This window comes from Penicillium griseofulvum (assembly GCF_001561935.1).
Source record: "Penicillium griseofulvum strain PG3 chromosome Unknown contig_6, whole genome shotgun sequence".
NCBI classification, from domain to species: domain Eukaryota; kingdom Fungi; phylum Ascomycota; class Eurotiomycetes; order Eurotiales; family Aspergillaceae; genus Penicillium; species Penicillium griseofulvum.
Window position 1 is genome coordinate 779,359 of NW_024467419.1, and position 16,634 is coordinate 795,992.

A 16,634-nucleotide genomic window follows, 5' to 3' on the forward strand; every position below is an offset into this window, starting at 1 on the left:
TTACTCAGACTCGGATTGTTCAAGTGATAGCTCTCCAACTAGTACACCAATCTCAAGACGGTCGCTACGTTGATCGGCTCCAAAGAATTCATAGTACTACTGAAGTATGGCGATAGAAAATTACTTCCGCAAGGTTATGTCTTTAGTCCTACGAGTTGATTTTCGGTGTTTCCTACGATCTGCTCTATGGTTCGTTTTTATTACTGTTGTTTCCTTTATCCTAGATAGACTGAATTCATAGATTGATACAACTTCAGCCGTCTCATCTATTTGACTGTTGCTAGCGCATCCTGTTCTTTAAAGTTTGGTGCTAAAATATCTAGGTGTATGGAGATCTGTATGTCGCTGGATTTCTTTATGCTACCCCTGGCCTCTGTCGCATCTGGCTCATATAAAGTAGTTTTACAATTGCAAAATTGTCGGGTCACTTAGCCTTTTTACTGGAGCCGCATTGGATAGAGAGAGTCTGTGAACCTGTGGGTTTGTTATTCTACATTTCCTATTTTGCTATAGATTAATTTTGGCAGAGATTGATTACCAGTCCCTTCCCACTCTTCAGTCCGAGATGTTTTATGTCTTCGAGGTTGGCGCTTTTATATTAGCTGTTGTGGTTCAATGAATCAATCAAAGTTCAATTAACCTCTTGCAGTATAACTAGTTGCGTATGACTATGCAGACGCTTCATCCAACTGAAGCAAGAACTCGAGAGTGGGATTTCTCCCGGAGCATACAGATGCTTGTAGTAAACAGTGCGGAATCAGCCTATTCCTGTAGCCTGGAAGCCCATACAAAAGAAATATATAATGACTGCCATGGAGTGCACGCTCTATATTCCATTTCTCACTTCTCACTCCCCCCTTCTATCCCCAGCAACCTCTCCCTGGCTCGGTTCCAGTTGTGTGACCATATATAGGACTGCTTTGTGGCCCTGTACGTTGCTCTCGTCAAGCTCCGACAGTTTGTATATATTGGTGTCTGTCGTACTCGTTGAGATAAGAATCGGTGAAATGGAGACTAAGTTGGAGATGTCTGTTCGATTTTATTTAGTCGTGTGTATCGCTGAACATGTTTTTAATAAGAGCCGCTGAGAACATAGAGTAATTAGCAGGCTCACCCGATGGTATATATGTTGGGGGCTGAGACTCTCGTTCGTAATAGACAACAGGTAGAAGCCTACCTACATGTATATATAGTGGGGGCTGACCAACGTGAGTTGAACCTATAACGTACTGATAAGCACAAGACTTTACCTAGTTTGTGTAAGGGCATAGGTAATGTCTGCCAAGAACTGAGGACGTTTTACTTTGCGCTTGTCAATATATATATGTGTCTATTGAGGAGGGACGCATGTGGATGGCTGATTCTTAGTTAAGTGCTTTTTGTGATGTTGTAATATAGGAATGGTAGACTTTATATGCTTTATCAAGACAACGATACATACACAAATATAGGGTATTTTACTAGATAATAAAATCTAACGTTGTTTAGGGCCGGGAACTGGCGTTTGACATATAACAAAGACCACATGCAAACATGGGAGATGAAGTGTGTTTTCTTGTAAAGATCATATTATGATGACATGTGCCTAGAGGCCTCTAGCGACTTAAATCATCTCTATAATTAATTGAAGGTCATCTGGGCTTACATGGGCTTATATGGGTGTGCCGATCATCTCACATGGGCTAACACGTGGAACTTTAAACTATGCGGAGTACCCCAGAGCTCCAACATTGTATAATTAATACTACATAGGTACATTTGGTATTGTTAATTTAAATAGATAGATATAATATTGATTTACTGGGGGATTTGTAGGACAAATTCTAAGTATTCAAGGAGAGGATTATTTAAAGCCGCATGCGGCGGTAGAGCTTTCAAATGTGCTTTGTCCCAATACGAGCCATATGTAGTTAATGACTTCTTAATTACTCGGTTAATCCTGTTCCTTTGATTATTCTGAACCAATCCAATTTGAGACTAGCGAAGCCAAGCCGTTGAAGGATACTGGAAATCTTATTGGTTCCCGTATTCTCTCATCTCCCTTCTCAAGCTCCTCACTTTTCTCTTCTTAACATCTATTTTGCTTCTCTACTGGATATTATCCAGTGTAGATACCGCGATCATGGCGGGCAACAGCACTAAAGTCAGTCCGCAGGGTGGCATCCTCGAAGGCGGCAACCCAACTCAGTATGACCCCAAGAACCCACTGGTCTTGTTTATTATCCAGGTAACTAGATCGCCACCTGGGCATCCACATCATAAATTTAACTAACAAACAGGCTGTCATAATCATTGTGCTATGTCGTCTACTTCACTGGCCTCTTTCGAAAATTCGTCAACCTCGAGTTATCGCAGAGGTGATCGGCGGAATTATTCTGGGCCCATCGGTGATGGGTCGCATCCCCGGATTTACTGACGCTATTTTCCCGCCCGCCAGTATTCCCAGTCTCAATGTAGTCGCCAATCTGGGCCTGGTACTTTTCCTATTCTTGGTCGGCCTCGAGACCGACCTCCGTTTCTTGATCAGTAATTGGCGGGTCGCTTTGAGTGTGTCCGCTGCGGGGATGATCTTACCATTCGGGTTGGGCTGTGCTATCTCATATGGCCTCTATCATGAGTTCCACGGTGACCCCGGGACCAAGCCCATTGCCTTTGGTACTTATCTACTGTTTATTGGTATTGCGATGGCAATCACGGCCTTTCCTGTGCTGTGTCGTATTCTCACTGAGCTGAAGCTGCTCTCAACCCGCGTCGGTGTTATCGTACTGTCCGCCGGTGTTGGCAATGACGTGGTGGGATGGATCCTGCTTGCGCTTTGCGTCGCTCTTGTCAACGCGGGCAGTGGTATCGCAGCTCTATATGTGCTGCTGGTCTGCGCCGCCTACATGCTCTTTTTAACTTTCGCTTTCCGCCCGGTGTTTCTGCGCTTCCTCGAGAAAACGGGCAGCCTGCAAAAAGGACCCAGTCAGTCGGTCGTGACTCTAACCCTCCTCATTGCGTTGGCCTCGGCCTTCTTCACACAGGTCATTGGTGTTCACGCCATTTTTGGAGGTTTCGTTATCGGATTGATTTGCCCACATGAAGGTGGATTTGCCATCAAGCTCACTGAGAAAATTGAGGATGTGGTCGCTGCTATTTTTCTGCCACTTTACTTCACCCTGTCTGGTCTGAGTACTAACCTTGGCCTGCTTGACTCTGGAATTGTCTGGGGTTATGTGGTGGGCGTTATTGCCATCGCGTTCATTGCCAAGGTCACCGGAGGCGCTGTTGCGTCGCGGCTTTGTGGTCTTTTATGGCGTGAAAGCTTTTCGATCGGTGTTTTGATGAGTTGCAAGGGTTTGGTAGAATTGATTGTATTGGTAAGTGCTGATCCTGGATGAAGTTGCCCGACCCAATGTAGGCTAATTCAATTTCCCCAGAACATTGGCCTCCAAGCCAAGATTTTGAGCACTCGCACCTTTACTATTTTTGTCGTTATGGCCTTGGTCACCACATTCCTTACCACACCGTTGACTACCATGCTGTACCCAGGGTGGTACCAGGTCAAGGTCGAGCGATGGAGACGCGGAGAAATCGACTGGGAAGGGAACCCTGTACAGCGCGATGACCGCAATGATAGCGTCGCCCTTGCCAAGAATCAGTTGAAGACTGTCCCAGTACGCAAGCTCCTCGTCTACCTTCGTCTCGACGGTCTCTCAGGTGTCTGCACCGTCGCAGCCCTCCTTAGCTCAAAGCGACGGACATCTGTATCATCACGCATCCACCCTGCAAAGATGCCAAAGCAAACCGAACAAACGATTGAAGATCCCATTACGTCAGAAGAGGAAGAAGACACCACCCTCAAGGTGCACGGTGTTAGGCTGATGGAATTGACTGATCGTGACTCCAGTGTCATGAAAGTTGCTGCTGCAGGTGAGCATGCGTTGTGGGATCCGGTGGTCAACACCTTCCGCGCGTTCGGAGACTGGCATGATCTCTCGCTCATGGCTGGTGTCTCTGTCATTCCCGAGCACTCTTACGCGGACACCGTTATCGGGATGGCGCAGCAGGACACTGCAGATATGCTCCTTCTCCCCTGGAGCGAGACTGGGACACTGGCCGACCACCATAACGGCCTGGAAATTGACGACGCAAATCGTTTCTCCAACGGCGCCTACACAAGCTTCATTTCTGATATCTTAGAGCGGGTCACAGGCCATGTCGGCATCCTAATAGAATACAGCGCAGCCTCGGCCTCATCAAAACGACCTGTTATCTCACGCACCGCCAGCGGTATGAGCCTGCAGGGCTCCATCTTCGCCCGTCAGGCAACTGGCAGCCGCTCCCACCATATTGTCCTTCCCTACTTTGGCGGCGATGACGACCGCTTTGCTCTTCGATTGGTCCTGCAGCTTGCTAAGAATGACCAGGTCACTGCAACTGTTATTCATATTGGCGGATGGAGCAGCGATAGCACCACAATAGGAGCAGAGACGTCTGCCTCGAGCTCGAATGCGGTTCCCGCGTCCAGTTCTCAATCTGACATGGTCTTCTTCGAGACACTCCGTGATTCAGTACCAGAGGAACTTCAAGAACGCGTCGTCTTCAACCAAGCAGCCGTTAACGATACTATCACCGACCCGGCCCAAATGGCTGTCCTTTCTGTCCGCGAAGAACTTAACCAGACATTCAACAAGGCGAACAACATTGTTATCATTGGTCGTCGTAGTATCCCTTCCACGACCGAGCTGGGTCTTTCGGAAGACGGTGTTGGACATGATACCCGTCGGGCTCTGGGAGCTGTCGGTACTGCGATGGTACGGCCCGAGAGCAAGATTTACGGTAGTGTGTTGGTGCTGCAGGCTGGTACCGACACTGGGTTGGCTGATTACTATCGCTGAATAATTTGACATCTGACTTGGAGCAATTCTTGAGGATTTCATTGCATTTATGGAAAGTTGTTTTGCTGGTATGAACTTTTTGAACATCCTTTATCACCTATGGAGATGTAGGAATTATCAACAAATGTAACAAGTAGAACAGTAGAACTTTGTCAAAATCAAACCAAGCCAGACGATGGCGGGGTATCATGGATCGCGCAGAACATTAGACGAAGTAGAAGCAGTAGATGAAGAAACGAAACCAATATCTTCCCGAAGCCACGGCGGACTGTTGGGTCGATGAACCTGCATCGGCGACTCTATATTCGGATTCCGATCCCCATCCGACGGAAGCGAGGTAACCTCATTAATACCACGCTCACTGGAATGCAAATCCTGATCATGATGACCACGCGCAACCGCAATCAATTTACCAAGAATAGCATACTCAAGCTTCAACTTGATACTGTACGCAAGAGGCTTGAACGTGACCTGGATAGCATATAAGCCAACATATTCAATGATGACGACAGCAATATCCAATAGCAGAATAACGATATTAATAACCAGCAACTGGTTCAGAATCCCATGCGAACGCCCTTCAGGTCTAAGCCGAAGCAATTTAACCGTTTCCCAGACATAGATACTGGAAATGATAAATTCCTGCACACAGAATCCCACCAGCTCGATACGCTCCAGGATATCGTATGCGCGGGGCCAGGGGCCCATCGGATGAGCAACGGTCCCATATATTACGACGCTGGTTGAGATATGTAAGACGAAAGCATCGATACAGATCATCCACAGCACACCGCGCAGCACTTTTCTATTCTGCAGTACCAGGTGTAGTCGTGACCACAGAACCATTGACTGGCCGGTGACCATGCCGTACCAGCTCGGCAGGAAGAGGGTTACGCATAGCCAGGGAGTGACGCCTGTTGAGAAGAAGAGGAGGATGAACCCGGTAGTGTATGGGATTATGCAGGCGGAGGAGATGAGTAGACTCCAGAAGTAGGTGCTGTTCCAGCGTCTAAAGGAGTGGAAGCAGAGGATGAGTAATTCGATTGCGTTGTAGAGGGCTACGGCGGAGAATCCGGCGAATATGCCAGCGCGGGTTAATTCGGATGTGCCGCCGTAGTTGTGGAGGAGGGAGGTTGAAATGATGCTAGGGTAATCGGAGGCCATTGGCGGGGGGACATTGCTGTGCTCTTGTGTGTGAATTTATGGGATAGATTTATAGGGGAATGAGAATGAAGGTTTGTAACGGCACTACCGAGTTTCCCAAGGTTTGTAGTGCGGGTTTGCCCTCTAGTTCAAGCGGAGGAATCATAGGAAGATAGTGGGAGTCACGAACCGAGGAAATGGTGTTATATATACTTGAATGACAGCTTCTCGGGATTGTGGAGTAATTTGGTGAAAGGAGACTGGATGTGGAGAGATTGGGGAAGTTGCCGAGCCATGGAAGTTAGACACCCGTTAGAAAGAACGGTAATTATATCGAAAAGGGATGAGCTACCATTTACCCTTTCGCACTATTGAACTGTGGAGGAAAATCTGTCGATCCCCCTTGATCTGAAGTTTGGGAAATATGCTATTCCTAGGATGGTGCATAGTCTATGCTTGATGTGTCGATGAAGGACGCCACGAGGAAGATCATAAGTCTGGAGTATTTTGAACTAAATGTTGAATTGAAGGTCTATGAAGTGAAAATCTTTGAGTTTAGAATACGAGGTTATTCACTTCCAGCGTGTGATTGGCTAGAGGCTCAACGCTAGATCTACCGTAGCGACTTGGCCAAGCTTACCTAGTGACAAGAAATAGGGGACTCGTACTCGGTACGGAGTATGGGGTTAGCACTCCGTAATATTCCAAAAGGCAGATCAACTTGAAGATGCAGGTCAAGATGCAGGTCCAGACGCAGGTCTAGACTATAAGAGTTCAGACCATCAGATCGCGTTCAGATCGACTCTGACGTCACCCGATCTGAGGTGGATCTCGATCTCGATCTTTGGCGACTTGAGATATTTTGCAGGGCTGTATCCCCCTTTCCCTGTAATCCCAGATGAAGAATCAGTTTCTTTGTTCTTTTCAATCAATCTCACAAGTGTTTCTATTTAGACAATCGCGAGTCCTCCTTCGCAATCTGTCAGCTATGCCAAAGAGAAAGGTCACCGAACCAACATCTGAACAGCCCAATGGCTCACACGCAAGTAAAAAGGGCTGCCCCGACTTGCACCAGCCGCACCCGAATGCGAAGCAAACTGAGGACTTCGGTATAGTCCTTCGCCAATTCTATCCGCCGGAGATGAGCAACGAGCGCTGCCAAGCATACACCAATGGCGAGCTGGAACGTCCCATTGAAGCGCTACAGAAGGCTTGCCGGGAAACCGCCGAAAAGCGCAAGTCAATTGACGTGGGTGATGCCGTGGTGCACTGGTTCAAGAGCGATCTCCGGCTTCATGACAACAGGGCACTATATGCAGCCTACCAATTCGCAAAAGAGAAGCAGGTCCCATTGATCGGTCTCTACATCGTGTCACCGGAAGATTGGACTGCCCATTTGACTAGTCCTGCTCGAGTGGACTTCACCCTGCGCAACTTGGGGCGACTGCAACAAGACCTAGCGGAGTTGGATATCCCTCTGCACATGGAAACGCAGGAGAAAAGGAAGGCGATCCCGAAACGGATCGTGGAATTGTGCCAAGAATGGGGTGCGAACAGCCTATATGCGAATATCGAGTATGAGGTAGACGAACTGCGCCGCGAAGCTAAGCTTGTTAGGCTCTGCGCAGAGAGCGATATCAATTTCACTCCCACTCATGATACCTGTGTGGTCACTCCGGGCACCCTGGCTAGCCAACAAGGGAAACAATATGCTGTTTATACTCCATGGTATCGCTCTTGGTTGGCATTTCTCAAAGAGAACCCTGAGTATCTCGAGGTCTCAGAGGAACCCGGGTCTAATCCAGGGAATGCGCGCCAACAACTGAAGGAATTGTTCGACTGCAAGGTGCCAGCCGCACCAAAAACACATACCTTGTCCGATGAAGACCAGAAACGCCTTGAGGGGCTTTACCCAGCCGGCGAGCATGAAGCTTTCCAGCGGCTGGAGAATTTTCTTGAGGAGAAAGGTAAACAGTATGAGGAGATGCGGAGCATGTTGCCTGGTGAGCACACTTCGGTGTTGAGTCCTTACTTTGCATGCGGAGCGCTCAGCGCAAGGACTGCTGTCGTGGCAGCGAAGACAGCCAACAAAGGCCATCTCGATCGATATGACCCCGGTTACATGACTTGGATCAGCGAGTTGGCTTGGCGTGACTTTTACAAGCATGTGTTGGTGAATTGGCCCTTCATCTGGTAGGTGTTTATCTTCCATGACAACGAGTTTCCCATTTTAATGCAAGTCTTCAAATAGCATGAACAAGTGCTTCAAGCCCGAACATACCAACATTGAATGGGAGTACGACAAGGAGAAATTTCAAGCATGGTGCGATGGCAAGACAGGCTTCCCGATCGTCGACGCAGCAATGCGGCAGCTACGTCACTGCGCGTGGATGCACAATCGCACGCGCATGATCGTCTCGTCGTTCCTTACCAAGGACTTGATGATTGATTGGCGCCGTGGCGAGCGCTACTTCATGGAGAACTTGATTGATGGCGATTTCGCATCCAACCATGGAGGATGGGGGTTTGGGTCCAGTACTGGTGTAGATCCGCAGCCATATTTCCGCATTTTCAACCCTCTCCGCCAGAGTGAGCAATTCGACCCGGCGGGGGATTACATCCGCCACTGGGTGCCGGAGCTACGCGATGTGTCAGGTAAAGCCACTCACGAGCCATATACGAGGGGAGCGGCGGCCATTGCGCAGAAGAATGGCTACCCTAAGCCCATAGTAGATCACGCCGAGAGTCGAAATCGGGCGTTGGAGCGTTTCAAGAGTGTAGTTCAGAAAGGGTGAATGTGGAAATGAAATGTAAATTAAGCGGCTTATGATGTGTTGATCAAAGAATAAAAAGAAGTTGGAGAAATTCCATGCCAAGTCCAATTGCGGGTGAGACATCTTTAGTGTCTTTTTTCCCCGCAACATTCTTTTCTCTTTAGCTTCTTTTTCTTATTTGATCTCACCAATGATGTCCCGCAATGGAGTCCCAGGGTGATCAGCCGTCTCCAGACCCAGACTCGCTGGAGGTTGAATTATCAAACGGCAAGCGACGATGGCGACGAAATAGAGTCGCATGTGACTCTTGCCACACTCGGCGTGTACGATGCGACCGGGCTTTTCCCTGCTCGAGATGTTTGCGCGGTGAAATAAGTTGCCAATTTACCCGCGAGCGCCGGAAGCGAGGACGAATTGCGAGATCAAAGCCGAATAATCCGAATGCGAATGGCGAGGACGAGACAGCCCAGGAACCCATCGATCGGAAGCCACCCGACGGGGAACACAGTCGGGGATCGCAGTCGCAGCAGGTGCTATCGCCAGTGGATAATAATTCCCCTGCGTCAACCTTCCAGCAGCGATCGCCAGAAACAAATGAGATCAGCGCCATCTCGGCGCCTAGTGTCGAAGGTCGTCGGTCTGCACCGGATCGTCCACAACCGCAGCGGGCAGGGCCTGCTGCAAATATAACGGAGGAATGGCTGTCAGCGGCACATCTGTCTCCAGACTCGTATGAACTGCTTGCAGGCACTGGCGGCAGCGAGCCGCCTTTGCCCCGGTTGATGGATATTTGGAACCCGGTTGATTTCGCTGGTCATCAACCGACACAGCGGGCACCTCCTATATCTTCCATGTCGGGGGTGAACCCCCCAAGACAGAGAAAACCGTCGGCTTCCACGCCATTGAAATACCCTGTGTTGGAACCTCTCATGCCTTATGTGGAATCAAGCCTCCCGCGTCGACTGGTGTGCGATCTGCTCGCACTCTACTTTACCAGTGCTTTTTCAACCCATATGCACCCTGTATGCCATCATATTCACTGTTATGTCCTGCGAAAGACTTCTTTTCTAAGTGTCGACCGTCCCAGGCCCACTAGTCCTGCCTTGCTGGCAAGTATGCTCTGGGTAGCTGCTGTGGACGATCGGGCCTTCTCTTTATCAATCTCACCATTACAACGGAGGAAGATATGCCAATTTCTCTGTGCTTTGATTATTCGTTTACTGCGGCCACTGATACATGTCTCGTTCAAAGACCAAGATTCATCACCCGCTGAAAACCCGACCGCACACGACTTTTCAGCAGGGGCTCACCACCCGTTCGAAGGAGTCGGCGATGACAAAGGACTGGTGGGCCCTGCTGGATCTTTAGACGATGTCATTACCTATATCCATGTGGCCTCGATTATCTCATCTAGTGAACAGAAGGCTGCAAGTATGAGATGGTGCGTTTGTATCCCTGTTCCTACCCCTGTCTACTCCACTAACTCTAGTCTAGGTGGCATGCAGCCTTTACATTAGCTCGAGAGCTTAAATTGAATCAAGAGATGGAAATCACTCCTAATATCGACAGCCTAACTGACGGCTCAAGCCCGTCATTCGGCTACGGTTTAGGTGGTTGGCCTGGTTCCCCGGGTGGGCTGGGTGTCGACTATTCCAATCCATCACGCCCAAGTCTGAATTGCGTGTGTGACAAGAATCATGATTCGCATAATGCACCCATTACAGAAGAGCATCGCGAAGAGCGTCGCAGAACCTGGTGGCTGCTATATATCATGGATCGCCATCTCGCATTATGTTACAACCGTCCGCTGGCCCTACTCGATGCCGAGAGTGAGGACCTGTTACTGCCACTGGATGAAAGCTCCTGGCAAGCAGGTATCATCCACAGCAATAGTCCTCGTCCAGATGGGCCTCAATGCCCTCGGTCGGGTGACCAAAACAAACGTCGCATTTTCCCCAATTTCATTTGCCACGACCACTCTATTCTTGGATTTTTCCTCCCACTGATGACGATCACTGGGGAACTGATCGATCTAAACCAGGCGCGAAACCACCCTACTCTTGGCGTTAGGCTTCAAGGAAAAGAGGCGTGGGAGGTTCACGTGTCAGAAGTGCTACGGCAGCTCGAGGTCTACAAAGCTAGTCTGACAACTTTCGCGGCAGCGACGGCGGCAGACCCGGCGGCCTCATCGACAAGTGCCTACACCAACAACCCAGAACCTGTCGATCCGCAATTGTCCCAGGCTTATTCATGGCATACTCAAACTGTCATTGCCTATTCCTCCTACCTAACCCACGTCCTTCATATCCTGCTCGTGGGAAAATGGGATCCTGTCTCACTGATCGAAGACAAAGATTTCTGGACATCTTCCCCGGCTTTTGCATCGACCATCTCGCACGCACTGGAAGCTGCTGATTCGGTGCAACAAATCCTCCGCTTCGATCCTGATATTAGTTTCATGCCCTACTTCTTCGGCATCCAACTTTTACAAGGCAGTTTCCTTCTCCTACTTATTGTAGAGCGCCTACAAAAGGAAGCGGGCGAGGGCATTCTCAATGCCTGCGAGACCATGATCCGAGCGACAGAATCATGTGTCGTCACCCTGAACACGGAGTACCAGCGCAGCTTCCGGCAAGTGATGCGCTCTGCTGTGGCGCAGGCTAGGGGTCGCCCGGTAAATCCGAGTGAAATTCGGCACCGCCGAAAAGCGGTTCTGGCCCTTTACCGGTGGACACGAAAGGGGACAGGCTTAGCCCTGTAAATACGGAGTACCCCACACAGATCTAACCAGGTCCTCGTTGTACCTGTCGATCCCTGCGCGTTACGGGGCTAACCCACGCATTCTCCTGCGGGTCCCCAGATTGTACCTGAGTGGGAACTGTTTTCCCCCACGATCTATTCATTGTGGTACTACCCACTGTGGTTGACTGAATATACCACTTTTGATCTTGCGAGTGTCTACTTGGCGTTTTCGGATGGCGTTTTCCTCGGCCAAAGCTTCTTTTTCTGTAAATACGGATAATTCTATATAATTTAACCTTGAAGCCATTCTCGGTCCATTCTTAACATTTGTGGCGTTCGAGAATAAATATCCTTCCAGCCCTATATCAACCTGATCAAATATTACGTAGACATGAAACAAGGTGTTCGTCACTCCCCGTGCTCTTTTAGGTGCTTCAGAATGCAACTCCTTTCTAATTTACCCGAAACGCCACGGAGTCTCGATTAAATTCTTAATGCCGAGCAACTGTAATTGACCGATTGGACAACGAGCTCTCCGGCATGTACGCCATTCCCTGCAAAATCCGGGGAAATCGGTTAATTAAATAATTCGATGGGATCATGAGGTCTTCGGGAAGTTCCTTTGTGGACATTTGCCGTTGGAGCTTTGCCCCAGGTTTCTCCGCAACTCCACAGCTCCTCATGCATTAATCTGGAGATATTTTTTTTTGGTTTAAATAAATCAAGCATGGCCCCCGGTTGTTGCGGGGAATTATTCTTTTCTTGCGCTGGTAGCAAGCTCCTACACAAACCATTTCAAGCTTCAAGCTTCACATACAATTTAAGCTTCTACATAGCTTCTATTTCAGCTTCAGCTTCCAGAGCTTCACTCCTAGAGGTGTCTCTTGCTTCATATCCTCGCGCTATCACTGTTTCTACTACAAATACAGCACATCCACCATGACCGAAGCTCAGTTCCCATACGAGATTCCCTCCTGGCCCATGGAGGGTCTCCTTGATTTGCAAATGGGCCACGACGAGCTCGGCGCAGACCCCTTCATCGCTAGCGACTTTAGTTTGACGATGCAAGAGGGACTGGACACCTGGAGTCCCGAACAGTTTAGCTGGGAAAATGAACACCCGGTTAAATCAAGCGCATCTCGACCATATCCGCAAATGTGGTATGATGCCGGTCTTGTGAGACAGGACCGTGCAGGGATGAAAACCACTAGGTAAATTACTCCTGCCTGTTTTTCCCCAGAACCCCGAGAAACAAGAAGGAAAACAAGACACAAAATATAGAACCATGTGACTGACATGTGGTAGCTTCTCCAACCAATCAACTCCTTTCCAACCCACCGAGAATCCCCCGATCCAACCCCACCCAGATCTCGAGACAACACAAAGAGCCCTTTTCATGACTCCCTCACCAAATCCCCTATTCCCCTTCCCCGGATCTCCAACCTCAGATCCCCACGGTTCCCCAGACCCAAGTCACGCTTCTTCACGGGGGTGGGATGGGGATGCCGATGAAGATTCTCACTACACGTTCGATTTCGGCCCGTCGCCATTGAATACCCACTATCAGGCTCCTGTTCAGACCCACACATTCAGCTCCCCGCACCAATACTCGGGGCAAGACGAAGAATGTCTCACACCACTCGAGATGCCAGATGGAACTACCCGCATGACTTCCAATTGGCTCCCCGTTGACCCTGACGCGGGGTTCGCGATTAGTTCCATGAGTATGAATGAGGATGTAGCTTCGTTTCAGAATGTGAAGCACGCTTTCTTTTCAACCCCTGCCTCTTGGTCATATGACCCTTGAGAGCAGGTAGTGTTCGCCGTTTGCGACAAATTGCTGAACTACCCGCCTCCACCCCCCCCCTTGGTGTGAGCTCCGCTACACCGAGAGCCATCATTGCGCAGTGGTGGTTATACAAAGGTCATTACGTCCGCCCAAGTTCCCCGCGTCCCTGTATTCTAGCTCGGTTCTCTTACCAGCTGTTGGGGACTGGTGAGCACCGGGCGCCGAATATAATTTCGAAAATAATTGAGATGGAAGAGCAGAATTGGATGGAATCTTACCGAGACTAGAGTCCACACAGGCCTAGATCCAATTCTACGCCTTGGACCTCGCAAGGAATGATGTCGTATCGACGGCACAACTGGATGTTCTGTTTCAGACATATGTCACCTATACAAAGTTGTTCAGGGACAATATTACATAATAACAGTAATACAAAATTGTTGATAAAAACATTGTTATGCTGCATATGGAGACAATCTGGTCGATATATATTATAGCTAAAAAGGATCCTTTTCAAATCTTTGAAGGTCGTTGGTTCGAAAAATAACCGACCAACGGCTGTTTTTTTGGATTCCATAAAACATCCCCCCAAATCAATACCCTAAACATACCAAATGACTCAATGAGCTCTCTTCATATCTTACTCCAATCAAACCAGACAGTAATATCCTCCAGCTCATCCCGATGCTCCATGTAATAAGCCTGTCCCAGCATGTGAAGCTTTCGCCTATCTGTCTTCTTGGACTTGGTGCGCGGGACTCTATCCATAAGGATATACAGCCCAGGGACATAGTACTTGGGTAAACTCTGGCGGACTGCCTCACTCAGCGATTGAGTGAGTGCATGCACAGCATACTTATCGCTGATCGGACGGAACCCCATCTCTTCAACCGGACCATTTTCCATGTTCATCGGGTTATTCGCCAAGTATATATAAACGGCAAGGATGGGATCGCTCTGGCCATCAATCACACCTAGGACATCCACAACGACGGCATCTCCGGTTTTCAAATTGCGTCGGAGAACATACTCCACCTGGCCTGCTTCAACTCGTGCACCGTCGAGCTTGAGCATGCTATCCTTTCGGCCCATCAATTCGATAGTCCCATCATGGTTGTATCGACCTAGATCACCGGAGCGATAGAAGCGGTGTTTCAGCCTGTCGGTGTGTAGCTGGTCCATCCACACTGGCGGTGAAGTGAGAAAGTTCTCCGATTTTCCAGAGACGTGGTCTAGATATCCCTTGGAGAGATGCGGACCCTCGATGAGAAGTTCTCCCACCGCTCCCACAGGCATTAGTTGATTGGGGTTATCGGGATTAACGATCCAGATTGCACCCGTAGCAGGACGACCGACCACTGACCCATGGCCCATCTGGAGATTGCGGTTATATGCACACAGGGAAGCTATCTCGCCCATGCCATATTGGTTGACCACCTGCACTCGGTTCAGCCATTTCATCAGTACCGCGTCTGAGACTGGCTCGCCGCCGATACACATCATTTTCAGTGTTGGGACGAGTTCTGGTTCCATATCGATAGCGACAGATGGTGTGACGAACATTATGTTCGCCTCCAGATCGTTCATATCGTTCATCAGCGCTTGCATTGTGAGTGATCTTGTTGGGACGCAGCAGCACCCGCCGGCGATGAGCGGTGTCAGGAAGTCGTTGTTGCTGATGTCGAAGGTGTACGAGTCGAACTGGAACATCCGGCTATGCGGCCCCATATCCATGACTCGGATGTAATCCGTCAACGCGGAAGCATAGCTACGGTGCTCTTGGATTATTCCCTTTGGTTTCCCCGTGCTTCCTGATGTGAAGAGTACAACGCAAGGGTCTGTGGGCTTGACGGTTGTACAAGGGACTGAATTCACCAATGGTAAACTGGAAACGGATTCCTCGCTGACCTCGAACAGAGTTTCAACACGATCAGAAAATCTCTCCTTGTACCCGACGGAAGTGAGCATGATCTTTATCTGGGTGCGTTCGAGCGAGGATTGCAGATATGGTGGCGGATCACTGCCATCAACGCAGATGTACGCACCACCGGCCATGAGGATAGCCAGTCTAGCTACAATCGCCCAGGTAGATTTGTAGAACCCACAAGCCACGTAGATATTTGGTCCTACGCCTTGTCCCACTAGCCAATGTGCTAATCGGGAAGTCAGATCCTCGAGTTGATAATATGTCAAATCCCCGTCCCAGGAGCGAACAGCTGGAGCATCGGGTGTTGTTTTTGCATGTTGTAAACAGAGGTCATGTAAGAGGGAATCATGGGCCGGCGCGATATTCCCAGTAAATTGGGTAATCTGGTCACGATCCTGCGCGGAGCATAAATCGAGGCTACCAATCGTTTGTGTGGGTGCACCATCGATTGAGGAGAGGGCCTGGTTGAAGCTGTTCAGGAGGCTTTTAGCCAATGGTAGTCCGATGCCAGTGTTCCCAATGTCCAGTCGGGCGTGTAACCTATCATCGGAGGTATGCCGTATTGAAAGGCGGAGGCCGGCGAATATCATGTTAACCTCCGTCGAGTCTTTCCCCGGTATGGCACAGCAGACTTGGCATTCGCCCACGCATGTATCCGCACCAGACAGGTTCCGGTGCGCCGGTTGTTTCTCGTAGATGATTGTCACGTCCAAAGCAGAATTCTTGTCGGTATTGTCGGTGTGGCCATTTTCTGTAGCTTTGACATGGGATAACGGGGCCAGAGCTTCAATGCTCTCGCGAAAGAGGTCTTTCACGGTGTCATGGGGATCTACGTGGATCTGGACGGTCGGCTTCGAGTAACCATGGGCTGTTTCGCCTATATAGCTTTGGCCCTTTGAATAGTCTTGACCAATGTATAGGGTTGTTGAGCAGGTAAATGCTTTGATCGTAGTGATCCAGGCCAGTTGGAGTAGTCGCTGGATATGGATATCCGGATGCTCTTCTTGGGCGACCGGGGGAGGGTTGAGAACATCGACGAGGTGTAGGAGCCGCCAAGGACGCTCCCTTAGGATGAAGTCGACTTCATTCGTGGAAGTGCCATTGACAGCTATCTTCAATGGAGCAATACTAGGCTTGGAAAAAACAACTGTAGGTTCTAATAGGACGGTCATGATGAAGATGATATAATTGAGAAACAACCTTGGAAATTAATACAGTGCAGTATTAGGGGCTTATGGTTTAAATGTACGGCAACTTGCACAGGGAACAGGCATGCAGAAGCTCGTGGTCTCGTTGTTGATATGCCGCTTGGCACCGATCCCTTTGTTGAACCTACTGGGCAATCAATAAAACCCTTGTTATTGACACCGCGGGTACCT

General features: G+C 49.3%; 5 protein-coding genes across 5 annotated transcripts; 3 read left to right on the forward strand and 2 right to left on the reverse strand.

Annotated features, from left to right (window-relative positions):
* Positions 1–2,122: 2,122 nt before the first annotated feature.
* Positions 2,123–4,880, forward strand: PGRI_074100 (Kha1p; the record flags this gene model as incomplete). Its single annotated transcript, XM_040795124.1, has 3 exons — positions 2,123–2,227; positions 2,280–3,359; positions 3,420–4,880. The coding sequence occupies 3 exons, from the start codon at positions 2,123–2,125 to the stop codon at positions 4,878–4,880; spliced, it is 2,646 nt and encodes an 881-aa protein (XP_040652801.1).
* A 186-nt stretch (positions 4,881–5,066) lies between these two features.
* PGRI_074110 (uncharacterized protein) lies at positions 5,067–6,044 on the reverse strand (the record flags this gene model as incomplete). The annotated part of the gene is made up of 1 exon (XM_040795125.1): positions 5,067–6,044. The coding sequence occupies one exon, from the start codon at positions 6,042–6,044 to the stop codon at positions 5,067–5,069; it is 978 nt and encodes a 325-aa protein (XP_040652802.1).
* A 967-nt stretch (positions 6,045–7,011) lies between these two features.
* On the forward strand, positions 7,012–11,558 carry PGRI_074120 (Cryptochrome/DNA photolyase, class 1; the record flags this gene model as incomplete). The annotated part of the gene is made up of 5 exons (XM_040795126.1): positions 7,012–8,216; positions 8,275–8,814; positions 8,962–9,120; positions 9,174–10,238; positions 10,292–11,558. 5 exons carry the CDS (start codon positions 7,012–7,014, stop codon positions 11,556–11,558), a joined length of 4,236 nt encoding a protein of 1,411 aa, XP_040652803.1.
* A 920-nt stretch (positions 11,559–12,478) lies between these two features.
* On the forward strand, positions 12,479–13,346 carry PGRI_074130 (uncharacterized protein; the record flags this gene model as incomplete). Its single annotated transcript, XM_040795127.1, has 2 exons — positions 12,479–12,750; positions 12,845–13,346. 2 exons carry the CDS (start codon positions 12,479–12,481, stop codon positions 13,344–13,346), a joined length of 774 nt encoding a protein of 257 aa, XP_040652804.1.
* Positions 13,347–13,961: 615 nt separating this feature from the next.
* Positions 13,962–16,427, reverse strand: PGRI_074140 (non-ribosomal peptide synthetase; the record flags this gene model as incomplete). Its single annotated transcript, XM_040795128.1, has 1 exon — positions 13,962–16,427. One exon carries the CDS (start codon positions 16,425–16,427, stop codon positions 13,962–13,964), a length of 2,466 nt encoding a protein of 821 aa, XP_040652805.1.
* Positions 16,428–16,634: the final 207 nt, after the last annotated feature.